This window comes from Eubalaena glacialis, chromosome 12 (genome assembly GCF_028564815.1).
Source record: "Eubalaena glacialis isolate mEubGla1 chromosome 12, mEubGla1.1.hap2.+ XY, whole genome shotgun sequence".
NCBI lineage: Eukaryota > Metazoa > Chordata > Mammalia > Artiodactyla > Balaenidae > Eubalaena > Eubalaena glacialis.
The window spans coordinates 35,416,076-35,433,962 of NC_083727.1; the positions used below are offsets into that span (position 1 = coordinate 35,416,076).

Genomic DNA, 17,887 nt, shown 5'->3' on the forward strand with positions numbered 1-17,887 from the left:
CATCTCCTTTTTGCACCTTTCTCATCATCCCCTTAATAAGTTCATATATGCTCTGTCACCACAACTCTCCCACTGTGTCTTTGCCATAATTTTATGCATCAGTTCTCTTCCCCACCTCACTGAGGGAGAGGTGCTATGTGCTCCCCGTTCTAAAACTCTTAAGTCAGCTTTAATCAACAGTTTATTTTTTTTAACTCATGTTTGTCCTATTCTTATACTTCCCATGGTAAAGCTTATTTATTTTTTTCAACAACATTCTCTAATCCAGGAATTCTTAACTGTTTGTTCCTGGCTCTGTGGACCCCCACTCCATGTGCACAGGGGCACTTTTCTGCAAAAGACATACGCAGCTTTCATCAACTTCTCAGTGGGACCTGGGACCTTACAACAGTCAAGACATGTTGCAATCCACCAGTTTTTATTTCATGCACATAAATGTCCTGGGAAATTTACAAGGACGCTGTTATGGCCTTTGAAGTCCCTGCTATCATTTCCAATTCATTTATTTTCAGAGGTTATTACCTGTCTTTTTTCAAAAACCCACCCCAGAAGATTGATCGGACTGTCTCAGATGGGAGATCTCAATTATAGAATAGTCCATAGATGATTCTATTGCTCAGTCAAGGTTGAGGACCATTGAGTCACATACTTATGTTAGGGCAAGCATCCCATATTGTTGTAATTCATATTTACTTATTCATCTCCCGTACTTAGCCAGGGCATATTGTAGGCAGGGGCCATCTTATTCAGCTTGCACTCATCAGTGTCTAGTGTCTGGCACTCTGCAGCGGGATCAATATGCACTTTTGAATACTCCCATGTCCCCCTTTTCTAGATGGGCCATATGAAATTGCCAACATGCTTTTGGTTCTGACCTACACAAATGGCAATTTCATATGGTTCAACCTGCTATGATTTATATAGCTTTTTATTTCATTTTGTTCAGTTTCTTCTATGTATTCCTCACATGTTCCTCCAGCAGCACAGTGACTTTATATACTGAGAAATGGTATTGTATAGCAGTTAAAAACAGTAACTTTAGGGTCAGGTTGCCTACATGGAAATCTCTGCCACATACAAGCTACATGGCCTTAGACAAGTTGTTTCCTCATCCTTAAAATGGGGTCATAATAGAGAGTTGTACAGATTAAATGAGTTAATGTATGTAATTTATCAGAGTGCAACTTAGCTTCCAGCAGTGGTTAGGTTAAAGCCAAGCTCAGTTCACTTCTTTGGGCCTTCATCATCTTTATGTTCCCCTTCCTCTTATGTCATCTGTATCTTCTTAAGACTGAGTCTTTAACATACACAAAAATAAGAGACAGCTTGCTTCACATCTTAAAGCATTGTAATGTTTCTTGACTGGCATTCACTGTGAAAAACAGGAGCAAGCGTTTCTGATCAGTTACATTTCAACCAGGCGCTTTCCATACAATCTCTGATTTTAATGATTTCACATTTATATATGGGATTTCCCTGCCCAGTTCCAAACAGAGCCTACAATAGTTAGGTTATAGGATGAGGATGCAAGGCACATTGGCATACAGGATTCTTAAACTTTTGTCATTGCAGAAACTACCATACTTGGTATCTTGAAAAGACTTCTCTTAAAATAAATAAAATAATCATCATGCCCATCATTCTCCTTCCTTCATCATGACTTTGTTACATGCAATATATGTCCAACTCTTAAAATACTTTTCATGTTTTCATCCCTTTGGGCAGGAGAGCTTACACGTACACAAATCAAATATCCTCCTCTTTTATATTTGCTTTACATAGTCCAGCGAAGTGTTATTCTGTTCCAGTCTGTGATATATATCACATCCATTGCTGTTTTGGTTAGATTCAAAGTGCAGTATTAATAACATTTTTTTTTCTTACTAGCAAATAAAGGCCTTGCCTTGCAATCAAGGACTTTGATAGAACATGCAGCCCAGCTAGCTTCCCAATCTCACCTGCTCTACTTCCCAACAGAGCCTAGTCTAGATAAAAGCATGTTTGATATACATATTGTTGGTCACCTTTCTATTCAAACATTATTTCTAATTCTGGCTTTAATGACCTTTGACTCTCCTGCTCCCTGCTCCAACTTTTAATCATTTCTTCTCAGTCTCCCTTTCTTTTTTTCTCCCCTTTGATTGCCTCTGAAGCCATTGCAATAGCTTCAACCATCACCTCTATGCATCTCATCCTCATGTCCTCCCCTCTGGGCCTGAGCTGTCCTCTAGGTCCAGCGCTGTAATCTTGGTAATCTGGGGCCTGAGATTCCACATGCCTGTTGATAGATGTTTCCACTGGGTATCCCTCCACCGACACACCTCAAAGGCAGCATTTTAATGTACTTAAATCCATATTCTTCCCATAAAACTTGATCTTCTTTGTTCAGTCTCTGTCCCTATTATTGGCAACACGGTCCATCAAGACACCCAAGCTCAAAACATTGGGGTTATCTTTGACTCTTCTGCTGATGTGATGTTAGACATTGTAATACGTCCTTGGTTTCATCCTCACTGAATTAGTTCAGGGGCCCGAACACATAGTCTCTTGCAGGGCAGCTTCTTTCTTCGCTTGTGAAATGGATTCTCACATCGAATCTTTCTGTGACATATATTCTTATCCTTCTTTTTCACTGTGCTCCTGGAGTTCTCTCAGTTCTCTGTGCTTCTCTCTTTTCTTCTAAACCCCTTCTAAAGGGAAGCATACAAGCCAGCACATCTGATTTTGTTATTTTACCTCATTGCCCTACTTTTTTCCTCTCATGCATCTTTTCACGCAACATGTGCAGTGGAAAAAATATGATTTTTGGAATCAGTCTGAATACAGATGTGCTGTGTCACATCAATTTGCGCTCTACCATGTAGCTGCCTTATCTGCAAAGTAGACATAGTATATCATCTTCCTCGTGGGGCTGATGTGAGGATATAATGATATAAGGAATGTGTTATTCAGGCTCTGCACACTCAGCAACTCTCATACTAATTCTTATTAGTGGATGGGAGCATAGGAGCCCAGTGCCCTGCTCTCCATCTCTTCTCTCGCAAAAGCTCTGTGCCACATTTATTGAGCATCTCTGGCAGGAGCTCATTATTCCCCTCACCTTCACCATCAGTGGTTGCTACTTTTTTACCAGAATTCATCTCAAACACAGCTGACTCAGTTCTGGAAAAGAAAGGCATTTTTACTCCTTCCCATTTTTTAAAATGAGGAAGCCAAAGTCCACAGAAGTTACATGGTATGCCCAAAGTGCATACTTAAAAGAGAGTTTTGGGAAATTGTCCTTGGGAAATATGTCCTTGGACATAATAATGTGTTTTTATATTAGCTCTCTGAGAAAGAGTTGATTTCCATTTTTCTGTTTGCAGTTTTCCATTTAGTTAATGATTAGGGTTTGAAGGTTGTCCTAAGAATGTGTGAGAAGAACTTCTGCAGGGTCTACTCCATCATCCTTTTACCAGGCAGAACTAGTTCTATCCATTTCAGACAGAAATAAATCCAATTTTAAAAGTGATCTAGATGGAACACTTACCAATTTCTTCTTGGATGGACCATTCCAGTGTTAAACTTTCCCTATTTTAAAGCCCTTTCAAAACAATTCTCCCTTGAATAAAGATGGAGGACAGATTACTTGCTGTATGGCCGGGTGATCATGTGCCAAACTAAGCTTTAGTGTCAGAACCGAATTCCAATTTCATCTTTGTCCTTTGCCACTTATGAGCTATGTAACCTTGAACAAGCTATTGAACATCTTTAAACCAGGAATTTTAATACCTACTCATAAGCTTACTCTGCACGTTAAATTGGGTCATACATGTGAAGAACTTGACAGTATCTGGCTGAGAGTCAGAGCTCAATAAATGGCAGTGAGTACATATTAAGCACATGCTCCTTCCAGGGAAGAGGTTTCATATTTACTACAGTCAGGGGAACTCAAAGCATGAGAAAAACAAAACAAACAAAATGAACATTGTTGAAAATGACAGCCAAACAGTTGTCTGCAGTGAGAACGTATAATTCTCTGAATAGTGATGACCACAGTTTTTCTCTTTTTATATTCCCTTCTCTTTTTGTTTCCAGGATGTAATATTGTCCTAATCTTTTCTCTGCCAAAGAATTTAAATGATTTGGAAAAATTGTACAGCATCTACTTCTCTGTCTCTCTGTCTCATTAAATCTTATTTACAAGAAAAAGGGGTTATTTTTGCAGGTGTCCCTTTTTGGTGGTTTTATTTACATAAAAATGATCTCCTGTCCGCTTCCCTTTTTTTTTTCCCCAAATGAGGAGGACAAAGAAGATCTGAAATGCCAGCTGCAGTTCGTGAAGGAAGAAGCTGCTTTGATGAGAAAGAAAATGGCCAAGATTGATAAGGAAAAGGACAGATTCGAACACGAGCTCCAGAAGTACAGATCCTTTTATGGGGATCTGGACAGTCCTCTGCCTAAAGGAGAAGCCGGGGGGCCTCCCAGCACCAGAGAGGCTGAGCTCAAGCTGCGGCTGAGGCTGGTGGAGGAAGAAGCCAACATCCTGGGCAGAAAAATCGTCGAACTGGAGGTGGAGAACAGAGGCCTGAAGGCGGAACTGGACGACCTGAAGGGCGACGACTTTAACGGCTCGGCCAACCCCCTCCTGAGGGAGCAGAGCGAATCCCTGTCGGAGCTGCGGCAGCACCTGCAGCTGGTGGAAGACGAGACGGAGCTGCTGCGGAGGAACGTGGCCGACCTGGAGGAGCAGAACAAGCGCATCACGGCGGAGCTCAACAAGTACAAGTACAAGTCGGGCGGCCACGAGAGCGCGCGGCACCACGACAGCGCCAAGACCGAGGCCCTGCAGGAGGAGCTGAAGGCGGCTCGCCTGCAGATCAACGAGCTCAGCGGCAAGGTCATGCAGCTGCAGTACGAGAACCGCGTGCTCATGTCCAACATGCAGCGCTACGACCTGGCCTCGCACCTGGGCATCCGCGGCAGCCCCCGCGACAGCGACGCCGAGAGCGATGCGGGCAAGAAGGAGAGCGACGACGACTCGCGGCCGCCGCACCGCAAGCGCGAAGGGCCCATCGGCGGCGAGAGCGACTCGGAGGAGGTGCGCAACATCCGCTGCCTCACGCCCACCCGCTCCTTCTACCCGGCGCCCGGGCCCTGGCCCAAGAGCTTCTCTGACCGGCAGCAGATGAAGGACATCCGCTCGGAGGCCGAGCGCCTGGGCAAGACCATCGACCGGCTCATCGCCGACACCAGCACCATCATCACCGAGGCGCGCATCTACGTGGCCAACGGGGACCTGTTCGGACTGATGGACGAGGAGGACGATGGCAGCCGCATCCGCGAGCACGAGCTGCTCTACCGCATCAACGCGCAGATGAAGGCCTTCCGCAAGGAGCTGCAGACCTTCATCGACCGCCTCGAGGTGCCCAAGTCCGCGGACGACGCCGGCGCCGAGGAGCCCATATCCGTGAGTCAGGTACAGTTCTGCCTATTGCGAGCCACGGCGATGGCGAGGCTGGTCCGCGGAGCCGCGGCCCCTGGAGGGGCGACTCCGCGCACCGACCTCCAAGCCCCGCTTTAGGGAAGTCCCAGCTCAGAGCCTCTCTGGGCTTGGAAGCCCCATGGCGCACTTGTTCTTTCACACTGTCCTTCAGGCCTGAGGTTTTCGTAATCCAATCACTTGGTAACTATTCTCCCTCTGTTTTGCTTAAAAGGGAAATTTACCCGCCTGCCCCTCTCCCCATCCCCCCACCCCCAGTTTTTGTGTAAAGATGAAAGGATTTCTAAAATATATTATTATTGAAAGTCGACATTTTCAATATTACTCTACTGATTCTAATAGATTGAGCTGCAAGAAGATTCCGAATAGAAATCTTCAATTGCTGATCTGTGGTTTTCGAGCCGAGATTCAAATTAAGCTTAAAATGTTTTCAAATCACTAAATGATCAGGATTGATGCATAACTCCTGGAAAGAATGTAGAAACCAGAGGTAAAGAGAGATGATATTGTGTCTGGATCCCTACCAAGAGGAGCAAATAGGAGCCGCTGATGTACCTACCACACGTCGAAGTAACACGATCTTTATTTCTAGAGAAAATCACTGTCGGCTCTATAACGGAGAATCTCAGGACTGGGGAAGGAGTGTTATACCTTAGCTTTAAGGCAACACTAATTCAGAGAAATAGTAATAACTATTCCTGAACAGGGAAAACCAGCATTTTTCCTTCATCCTAATTGTAGAGGCACACCCGATGAGTTGGACTGATCTGCTCTAGCCAGGTATGGTGGCCAAAGACTGATGCATTTTGTCAGGGTTAAGCACGGAAGAGAGTTTATAAAACAAACAGGCACTGCTACTCCTCTAGCAAGGCTGGTATCTTGTATCCATTGGAGAACCCACAGAAGAACAACAGCATGCATGGCTTTTAAGACACGCAAGAGGGTTAAACTTATAAATCAGTTTATACACAGAAGCATGATATTAGATTAACTGCCTGTTAGTCACAACTAGAAAAATTGCAACCCTGTCGCTTATTTATCTTGCATGCTGCTTTGCTTCGCTATTTAAAAAAAAAAAAATTTTTATAATAAAACTTGTTGAATTTCGAAATGTTAAAGATTTTTTTCCTGTATGTATTATATCACATAGTTGGTTTTTAATATCCTAGTTTCAGATTTTTGAATACTTTGAGCATGTGGTTTTTCAATTATACTCTCAGGGTGAAGAGAGAGAAATCAGAGTGACAGAAAGTACTGTACATAATAGTAGGTTTTCAGACTTTGTAAATATATATAAGGGAGGGTTCTCTATCGTAAGTTGAATGAATGCTTAGATTAGTTGATATAAACTTAAGTTTTAAAAATTATTATTAATGAATTCTTCTTTTTGTCTTTGCATTTACCTTCCCAGATGTTCCAGCCTATCATTTTACTTATTCTCATTCTTGTATTATTTTCATCACTTTCTTACACAACAATATTTAAACTTGTCTTCCTTTTTACACTGTTTTTTGTACTGTAAATCTTTCATCATTTACCATTCATTGTAGTATTTTCAGTTTGTTTGTTTTGTTCACCCTTCAAGACAAGAAGTAAAAGAAGTATAATTTCTGTAGTAACCAATGCTATAAAAACACTGAAGACTGCTTATTTCTTTAAAAAGACACATCTTACCACTACTAAATTCAATAAGAAGCCTGAGCATTAAATGTTTCAGGTAAGGGAGTAAGTATGACTTCTCTTTTTATAAGTCATTTTAATTTTTACTTCTTTCTTTTACATCTTGATTTGCACTCTTCTTAAATCACTGTAAGAATGACTGTAAAAATTGCTTAGGTCTCTCAATTATTTCTCAGTATTTGACTATTATGATAATTCAAAAGCTGGACATTCACAAGTTGGTCACATCTTAGAAAATATATAGATTTATAAAGTACTTTTGCTAGGTTGCATCAGACTAACAACATAATTTTGATAACCAATAAATATCAATGAAAATTATGGTGAACAAATGAAATGTGACCATCATGGGAACTAAACTATTTATTGTGATACTGATGGTGTTCTGTCTAAAAAGATGTGTTTGGAAGCATGAGAGTGGATTAGGCTTTAGTTCATTGAGAAGGTAACTATCTTCATCCTACTACATTTGACCAGCTTCAACCATTCCAACCAAACCAACCATTTCTGCATTTACCTGTTATACTTGGAGCCATATATTGCTAATCAAGTTTTTTGCCTGGAGTCCTGTCCTCTATAATAGGTTACCACACAGAACTGCTTCTGGAGCAGGAAATATGCTAGAAATACAGTATATTAAATATTTTGAGTAGGGAAAAGAATAGTCATTCTGTAGAATTTCATTAAATCACAGTCCAAAGCCAGTAGCATAGTTCCAGTGGGAGTTGCTCTCTAGACAAACTTACTTTGGTGAACCTCAACATTACCCTTTCTCCTCCTACCTAAAGTGGCCTGGATAGGTTTCCTGTACCCAAAAGGTCCTATTCTGTCCACCTCATTGGCAATTTACAGAGTGGAAAGCTGGACTGCACTACTGCCACCAAGATTCAGAAATACTAGCACTCATTGACGTCACAGATGTAGAGATACTTGCATGTTGGTTGGTGGATATGAAAATCTGTAGTAAAGTGAAGTATCTTGCCCTCAGCATAAAAAATAATATATGGAAAATCTTTGCTCTAATACAACATTTGGTACTGGCAACAGTCTTTTGAGTCCTCATCCCCCAGCACGTCAGTTTCCCTTTGAGTATTAATTTAATAAAAAGAAAAACTACATAATAGTTTAAAATTTAGTTTATACTACCTGCTCTTAATCTCCATGGTTTTCGATTTAATTTTGGTTTTCATTTGGTTTTGTTTTGAGGGGAGGAGAGACCGGGAGTGAGGAGTGGTTGACCAGCAGTTCGAATCTGTCACTACATACTTGGGGCTTTTTGTCTTAGAGATTCAAATGGCTAGATAGAACTTCATGACAAGAACAAATGAAATAACATAAATGCTATACTTAATTATTCAAGTGTTACTTTTAAAAAATTTTCATCTCAGGAAAAGCAACCACTTTAAAAATCAAAATTTGTCTGTTAGATCCTTGGTCAACCCCTAGACCAGCATCTCAGAGGAACCATTTTGGCAATGGAAGTGGAACTGAAGGTAAATGTTTGAGGCTGAAATTTATCTGAAATATTTATTGCCTTGGGAGCCAGATACAGCCAGCTAAGCAATGACTCTCAGCTACCTATGGAGCATTTGGTAGCTTATGGAGGTGTTGCCGGTTCCAGTCACAATGACTGGAAACTCATTGGCATTTAGAGGAAAGGGGTCAGAATTTCAAATAATTGTCTGGCCCAGATTCCTAACATTATCCCTGTGGGGAAGCAGGGCATGCAGTGCGCTTGTTCCCCTCAGAAGGATCGTGGATATTCAGTACCCTGTGTGGCTTTAGAATTGAAACTTTCTTTACCACAAGGAGAATCAAGAACTAAACATCTAGATCAGTGGTTTTCAACCTTAGCCACGCATCAGAATTCCTGGCATGCTTTTAGAGTTGAGACCCTACTTCACACTAATTGAAACTGAATGTATGAGCCCAAGCATTTATATATATATATATTTTTAAACTCCCAAGAACCAATTCTTTAGATGTTTGAATTATCAAAAATATGTAGATACAGCTTATACCAAGGTTATAGTAAACCATGTGATAATAGCTGTATAGAATCATCAGTTGTCCAGGTTTTAGTAGACCTTAAAGTTCCAGGCATTCAGTGGCTATCTGTATCCTCTCTAGGGCATTTCCACCTTTGTCATACGGCCTTTGCCACAAGTCCTCTAATGACAAAGCAGTTCTCTTTCCACACTGGTGATAGTGTTAGAAAACTCCCCTTTCATTCATACAGGTGTTTAAAGCAAACAATATCAGAGAAGACGAATAGGAATAATACATGACAGAAAGGAGAACCGAGGTCAATATTGTGTGTGTGCAGGGTCACACACACACTTGGAGATACAGACACATGTGAATGCTGAATTAAAGCCTCAAGATGATCTCACACACACACCCTAACAAACCACCACTTTGTCATTATACAGTCATCTCTGCCACAAAGCTTCCCCATGTGATCCACAGAGAGGATATGGTGTCCCAGCAAGAATGATGGATGCCAACTGATTCTACCCTCCAAACCCAGACGAGAAAGCATACACAAAGAGATGTGAGAATGGAGCAAAAAGATAGAGCATGGATCCTTTGTCTACTTAACAAACATTTTGAAGTGTCCCTATGTTAGGTATAGAGGAAATTGAGGTTCAGTTTCTACTTTTTCACAGCTTTTGATTGATTGACCAGGACAGACATGTAAACAGCTAACTCTGACATGTACTCTTATTGAAGTGCAAAAAAAGGTTTGTGGTTGCAATTTATTGTTTATTGCATACCTGAGAGCATGTTAGATTTCCCTAAGAGAACACAATAAAATCCCTAGGCATTCTTGGTTGGAATAATACCATAAATCAATGCAGGGGTGGTACATATACCTCAACAATATCTTGTGACCTGAACAAGAAAGGAGATGCTAACCAAGGGATGGCTGGGCTAACCAAAACACCAGCCTTGCCCTCAGATCTCTTGTGAGGAATTAAAGTCATTCTGGCAGCAAGGGTATTAATCTTACCTATGGCTTCCTAAGGCATTGACTTTATAGAAGAATTTCATGACAATTTTGAACTCCATCCAGGCTCTTCATATATGCAACCCCAGTAAGATAATGATGAGGGGAAACAGGACAGACTTGGAGGCTCTTTCCAACTGTGCTCTACCCACTGCATAGCCGGCTTCTCAGTTTGTGCCTGTGTGTATGCACACACGTCTACACACTGTGGTGTGCAATAGGAAATGCACCTAGTGTCAGGGAATTCAGACCTGCATCTATCTTAGGGGACTGCTGGGGGCGGTAGTTGGAAGGTGGTCTCAGCAAACTGCCAGCAGGCACAAGGTGAACTTGTCCCTTGCCTTCTTCTCCCTGGAACTTCAGGCTGTTCTATGAGCACCAAGGATCTAGGGTGCACCTTTCCCTTACACCACAGGGCATAGTCATGGGAAGAAAAGTTAACAACGATGGCACCCAAGACCTCAGAAAGAGAGTCCCCAATATCTCCTTCCCCTCCCCTTTGATCCTGTTCCTTGCATTGTCTTTGTTGTATAAAGCTAGCCTTAAAAGAGGAACACCCAGGCTTCTTTGTTCATGAAGAAAACAAAATCCTCCAATTATTGAGCCAAGGAATCGTCTCATATTTGCACCTTTGAATCTGCTATTTAAACATCACGCTGAAAATAAGTTCAAACAAACAAAAAATTCCTTTGTGTGAACATTCTTGGGCGTAGGAAGGAGTGTCTTTGGTAATTTGGCCTAGATTTAAGAAAAAAAAGAATTCAATTGGCTACTTTTAAGCAGAACAGGCTCAAACTCATAAAACAAGGGAAAATTCAGTGCTCAGCCTGGAATGTGTATTGGCTTGCATTCTCCAGCCTTCATTTCAATCTGTGTGGTAGAGTGGGATACGGTTATTTCATCAGCTGCCAATGAAGTTCGGAATGTCAATTTGGTAGCTAAGCCTTAACTCTAAATATTCATGCGGTGTTGGTGGCTATATTCTTATAGAACCACAGCCCACTTTCCTCTGGTAGAGTCATGCTTTGGGTGAGATGCCCTAATTGAATATAAGGATTGAAGAGAAAGTGGTAAGGGATAATATCAGAAAGTGGGAAAAGTTGACAGCACTTTTAGGAACCACGTTCAAGTAGAGCGCTGTTATAATCTCGCTTGATCAGAGAACAGGAGCAGCAAAGGCAACACTTGCCTGTTAAAAATAAGGAAAAATCTCCACCTTTCACTTCCCACTGTCAAACCAGGCTGTGATGTCTCAAAGAACCTCGTCTTATCTTATGACTCAGATGGTTATGTTTACTAAGCTTAAATGTATTGACATTTCTTGATTATTCAGTTTCATTGTTACAATTATAAAAGGTTTTTTAAGTTCATAGTTATCTGAGTTTTCCTATAGCTGAATCAAATACCATGAAAATCCAACATCTGAAAATAAAATTGTAAGGTTTTATAAATTCATAAAATTTACTATAAGAGTATGTAATCAGTGGTGTTTAGCAGTTTTTCAGCCTTTCAAAAAATATTCATGTAACTGTTTGGACTTGTGGATGAGAATGCTTCTTTGAATGTTGTCTAAACCAAAATTTCTGTTTAGAGTATTTCAAGTTCAGTTCATAATAGTTTGCTTTTGTTTTGATTCTTTTTCTTTTAAATTATCAGAACATTTTAAGGCATATTAGGTAAATAATTTAAAAGTTTTATCTTGTACCAAGATAGATATTAAATAAACAGTATTTTGGAGGATTGCACTAATTGAAAAACTGGAGCCTTTCAGAAACGTTTAGAAGAGTTACTCATTTCACAAAATGGGAAGGGACCCTGAAGTATTCAGGAATGATACGTCTATTTCAGGAGCTTTGTTATACTGCCGACTCCAAAGATGGAACTCTGGAAATCATTGATTCTGAAAAATTGTGCTTTACATGTTTATTTTCTGTAGTCTCTTCTGAGTGTTTTGAGTTGAGCTGCTTACAAAATCTGTGTTAACAAGCAAGAGGCATAAGTGATCGTCGAAGGCTGACAAACATTTGTTCCTTTCTGAGATTGTTCAACATAATGTACCTGTGAAGGCAGCAAGTCAGTTCTTTGAGTTCATGTTGAAAGTTCCTGCCTTAACCTGTGTGTTTGAAAATTTAAAGAGTCTGAGGGGCAGAGAGAAGCTCATCAGTTTGTCCACTTGCCTCAAATGGCTTAGTAAGGAAAGAGAATTTAAGAGCTTTTTTAAAAAAAATACCTTATAGTGTCTTTTATTTGTTAATGTCAGAAAACTCAGTTTAGCATCTAGTTCGTAATTCCCTTTCTTTTTCATGAACATGTGCAATTTTTGTACAGTCCATTCCCTTTGTCATTCCCTCTGTATTATTAACTCCTGGACAGATAAAACAGACTTAGACTATTAAATAGACATCTTATGTGTCAGCCTAGATCAGTCGTTTAGAACTTTGAAGGGGGGAGGGGATGGTGGTTAACATAATGAGTCAGCAAAATTAATTTATTCTGGATTTTGGAATCTGAGCTCCTTTACCTGAAAAGAAATGTGTATCTGCAGAGGCACCAGAACCGCTGTATGGAAGGTCTTAGCATTATTCTACCTGCTGAGCCTCCATGTAGTGGAAAAAGCCCCAGGAAAGCAGCCAGAGGAGGTAGTTGAAGGAAAATGAGGATCCCCCAGCAATGGACCTTCAAATCTTGGAGTGAGAAAGCTCTCCAGGAAGAGAAACTCATGCCTCTGGTCACACTTGTCACTTTCGAGGGAATGTGATTTATTCCCAAGTAGCTATTTGTTTGAAGTACTCATATTTGTGGAAAGTAGATGGATTAAAAATAGTAGGGTAGATGCAAAATAATTGAAAAAGAAAGAATGAAGGAATCTTACTGTGCAAAATATTTCAGTGGCAACGACAACAAAAGAATATAGTGTAAGGGCCAAGCATAGGTGTCAAGGCATTGTTAGAGTCTCTGTGGACTTAACTAAGAGATCTTGGTGTAAAGAGTGGGTCCAGCTGTCTCTGCAGAAGTCCTCTGATTGGAGTGGACCCAAGACTACACTGAAGTGTGACTGTGGGCCTCCCTTCCTGGACCCTCATCTCCAGATCCTTTACCGTAGCCTTCTCACATCATGATGCCACATTTCTTTGCACCTGGGCACCAAGACCTCTCACATTAGCCCCTCAAAATCTAGCACCACTCATACAGTTCCTCTTTTTGATCTTCCGTCTCTCTCCCTGCTCCACGGCCCACGAATGAAAAAGACTACTTTCCCCGGGCTCCGATCAAAGCTTACATATATTGACTGTTCCTTCCAGCCCTTTTGTGTGTTAACTGTTCCTTTTTTTCTTTTAGATGGGTTTGTAATCACAGCAATTGAGTTATCTAAACTTCAATTGGTTCCTCTTTAGAGTTTCTAGTTCCTTGTTACAGTGCTCTGCACTTCTATCAATCATCTTTCTTACTCCTTTAGCATTTTTATTACCTCCTTTTTGAACTAGGGGTCTAGTAGTCTGGAGAGATCTGTTTCATTGTTTGTTCTTTCAGGGGATTTCTCTTGTTCTTTTAATTGGGAGTAGCAGCTCTCCTTTTCTGAGCAAAGTTGTGACTAGCCAGTAATCGCTTCCTTTGTCAATGGCATTTGATTAGACAATTACTAAAAATATAATGCTGTCTCCTGAAGGTGATAAATCTAACATTTCTGGTAGAAGATATAGGTGGGGTAGCAACACCCTGGGATGGAGCAGGACGGGGAGAATACAGATCAGCTCCTTTGTCCTTCAAATTATACTCCCTAAATGGCCTCTCTTAGCCCTGCTTTCCTGCTAGAACTTCCTAACAGAAGTGACTCAGGGTGGCCCTCTTGTGGTGGAAAGGCATTCCCAAGGCCCTTTTCTGGAATGAAATGAGAGTTAGCCCTAGAACTGTTCCTGTATTACTTAGCTTTTGTTGTCATCATTATCAACATCTCCCAAGTAAAGAATCTGGAAATAATATAGTGAGATGCTAAAAACAAATTTGAAAACCGTAAGGAAGATCTGTCTCTAGTCTTAAATAGCTCATGTTTTTAAAATGTTTTATTGTTTTGTTTCTTCAAAATATAGACCAGTACTTTAACAAATAAAATAAAACAGATAGTTTGAAACTGTTTCTTTTGAATATTTCTGTCATCTGGAAATGCCTGTACATAAGCCCCAAGACAGATTTGCTTGGCTAAAAAATCTGTTGACATGTCACCATCCCTCAGAATAGAAGAGACAGCCAGCATCCCATGTTTCTAGGGAAAAACATCCAGCAGTGGGAAAATAGCGCATTAGCTGAAACACAACAACGTAAGCATGTAACTTCCATGGATAATAAATACTTTGTGTGTGACTCTCATAATTTTATAATCTAAAACAGATTCTAATAAGTGTCAACATATTTCTTTTACTAACACAGAGTCCGAACTCTGTCATTCTAGGACTCAAATAACACAGGACCAAATTTGACAGACTCAGCTGCAGAACTTTATAAAAATTAAGAAAACTGGGCCTTGCCACTGGATGGTCTAGTTCAGAAAGTGGAGGAAAGTTCCAGCTTTAGGAACTTTTTTTTTTTTTTTTAATATTTATTTATTTATTTTTGGCTGTGTTGGGTCTTCTGTGCGAGTTGGGTTTCTGTGCAAGGGCTTTCTCTAGTTGCGGCGAGTGGGGGCCACTCTTCATCGCGGTGCGCGGGCCTCTCACTATCGCGGCCTCTCTTGTTGCGGAGCACAGGCTCCAGACGCGCAGGCTCGGTAATTGTGGCTCACGGGCCTAGTTGCTCCACGGCATGTGGGATCTTCCCAGACCAGGGCTCGAACCCGTGTCCCCTGCATCGGCAGGCAGATTCTCAGCCACTGCGCCACCAGGGAAGCCCCAGCTTTAGGAACTTTTAAATAATTCTTTGAGTGATTGCAGTGTGCAGCAAGGCCTGAGAGTAACACAACACAGAACTGTGGTCCCCTTGGTGGAATGCTATGGAGACTACCAGGAGAAGCACTCCACATTTGTTTATAAATTTGTTTCAAGGAATACTCAGGAAGTGGACAGTCATACTGCAGGTCACATTTCAGGGATTTTCAGAGTTGATGGAGCTTGTTGAGGACAAAGATTTGTCTTATTCTTCCAGTCCTCAGGATCTAACACTACACCTGGCCCAGAGCTGGTGCTCACAAATATTTGTTAAGTGGAATGTTAATTGCAATGCCCAAGACCTCTCCCTAAGAATGGAAGATCGTTTAATGCTCGAGAGTTCTGCTAAACAACTGAGATGTATCGTAAAGCGCTTTGAAAATTGTAAAGGGCAGACATGATTCTAGAAGGAAGGATTATTTAAAATGCCACATGTAATAGCTTCTTTTTTTTTGGCTGTGTTGGGTCTTCGTTGCTGCACGGGCTTTCTCTAGTTGCAGCGAGCAGGGGCTACTCTTTGTTGCGGTGCGCGGGCTTCTCTGTAGTGGCTTCTCGTTGCGGAGCACGGGCCCCAGAACGCGCAGGCTTCAGTAGTTGTGGTGTGCAGGCTCAGTAGTTGTGGCTCGCGGGCTCTAGAGCGCAGGCTCAGTAGTTGTGGCACACGGGCTTAGTTGCTCCGCGGCATGTGGGATCTTCCCGGACCAGGGATCAAACCCGTGTCCCCTGCAGTGGCAGGCGATTCTTAACCACTGCACCACCAGCGAAGTCCCCTAGCTTCTAAATTATAATATGCTATAAGAATGAGTTCAGTTTTTCAAAGTCACCTCTTTTCCAATTTTTTCCATATCGTTTATAATGAAAATAGAAATACGATACCCCTTTAACTGGTAAATATGTTTAAAGAGTAAAAGAAGAAGGGGCTGAAAAACTATACAAGCAAGAAATCAGAAGCCACCCGGTATAAAGAGATTAAATAAATAACTGCTTCGTGGTGCTTCAAGATCATCCTTCAGACAGAAAACTGTAAATTAAATGTGCAGTGGTATACTAAAGGCAAAGTTGGTGCATTTATCCCTAGATTTTCTTCCATCACTAAGTTAAAATTCTTTTGTCTTCGTATTCTGACTGAGGATTTACATTATTGAAGGATACAAACCTCTTTAAATAAATAGCCATGAAGATAAATACTCTTGTTATATGACTCCTATGTTATACTTGGAAGATGAAGTATTAGCTCCCTCATTTGGGACTTAGAAGAGAACTGAATTTAAGATTTGATAAAGCCAGAAATAAATATCTCACGCCCCAAACTCTTATCCCTGGGTTCTATTCCCTTCCTTGAGCCCCTTGGAATTTTAAACTTTAAGGCACTCCTTCAGGAATTAGAAGACCTGGATTCTATTCCTGGCATTGCTAGTTAGTGCCTTTGTGACCTTGAGCAAATGGCTTAACATCGGGGCCTCTTTCCTCAGCTGTAAAATGAGAAGCTTGGCTAGATGATTTCAGGGGTTCTTTCTGGCTCGAAAATTCTGTAAGTCTGGAAACACCTGCTAGTGACATTTATGCACTCATTGCTCTTTCCCCCTTTCCAAAATGTTTTAGTTTGTGGCTTAATAGCATCCTTTATATAGATCTTTTCAAACCCTTTCCAAGATTTTCTTTTTTTGTTTCTTGATAGCAGCTCATGTTTCTACATTTACTTTACATTAAGAATTGTTACATGCATTTCTTTACATATTTGTTATACACTGAAATAGGATTAGTATGACATCAGATATGAATGATTCTTCCAAATTCTCTCTAATATATAGAGCAATAATTTGAGTCACTTTCATATTTGAAGGTTTAAATATTTAAATGGATTAAAAGTGACCTGGATTGTGCAACAAATTGCATTTTTTTCCATAAGGTTTTCAGCCATTTGACACCTGCTTGAAAATGTCAGGCGCTTCAAGATGTCTGAATATCACTATAGGGCTGGGTATACCAGCATCTGTTTTCAAAATCCATTCGTTTTATGTACATAACAGCAGGAACTTTTCTTAAAACAAAGCTTTCTTAGAGAAGTTTTTAGTGGAAAGGTTCAGAAATACCTGAGCTGAGTATTTATTGCCTTTGTATGCTGTCATCTAATTGCATTGCTTTATTTCTCTGGGGTATGAAATATAGCATGGAAATTTTAGCTAATATACATAAAAAATTATTCAACAGAAAGGGTTGGTAAGTACTACAATTAATGGTAGACTTGGGTGAAATTCTGTCAAAGTTTTTTGTCCCTAGTTTTTTATTCTATTTTTGATATAATTTAAGGTCAAGTTTACCATGACAAGAAGCAGATGAAGCACCTGCAATAAATAATTACTGGGACATCCATGAAAAAGGGCATTGAAACAGGTGCTATTGAGGGATAGTACAGAGGATAGCACAACATAATTCCTACTGCAATTAGCTACAGATTATCTGAAGTTCTGATAGGGTGTAGAAAACAGTCTCAATCTGATTTACCAATGACACATGGAAATTAAGAGGTCTGGAGTGGAAGAGAGGTCCAGAGTGTCCCGATAAGGGCAAAGGCAGAATGAACTAACATTTCTTAAGTGCCTGGCACTGTGAGTACCCCCTCATACTCGTACAATATCCTTACGAAGTAAATATAATTATCCCCTTACAGAAGTAACAAACTCGAAGTTCACACAGATAAGTAGTGGCAGTAATTTGAAACCAATATCTCTGTGACAAAATTCCAGGGTCTTCAGTTAGAGAAACCGGTTCCAAGACCTACTTCTCTGCGTGGTC

General features: G+C 40.7%; 1 protein-coding gene across 1 annotated transcript in view; it reads left to right on the top strand.

The window, feature by feature from the left end:
- The window catches only part of MTCL3 (MTCL family member 3), a 40,567-nt gene extending 33,563 nt beyond the window's left edge, over window positions 1–7,004 (top strand). The window contains exons 5-6 of the mRNA XM_061206941.1: window positions 4,283–5,458; window positions 6,894–7,004. Of these exons, the coding sequence (XP_061062924.1) occupies window positions 4,283–5,458; window positions 6,894–7,004 (1,287 nt within the window). The remainder of the gene's footprint in view (window positions 1–4,282; window positions 5,459–6,893) is intronic.
- The last annotated feature ends 10,883 nt before the right edge of the window (window positions 7,005–17,887 follow it).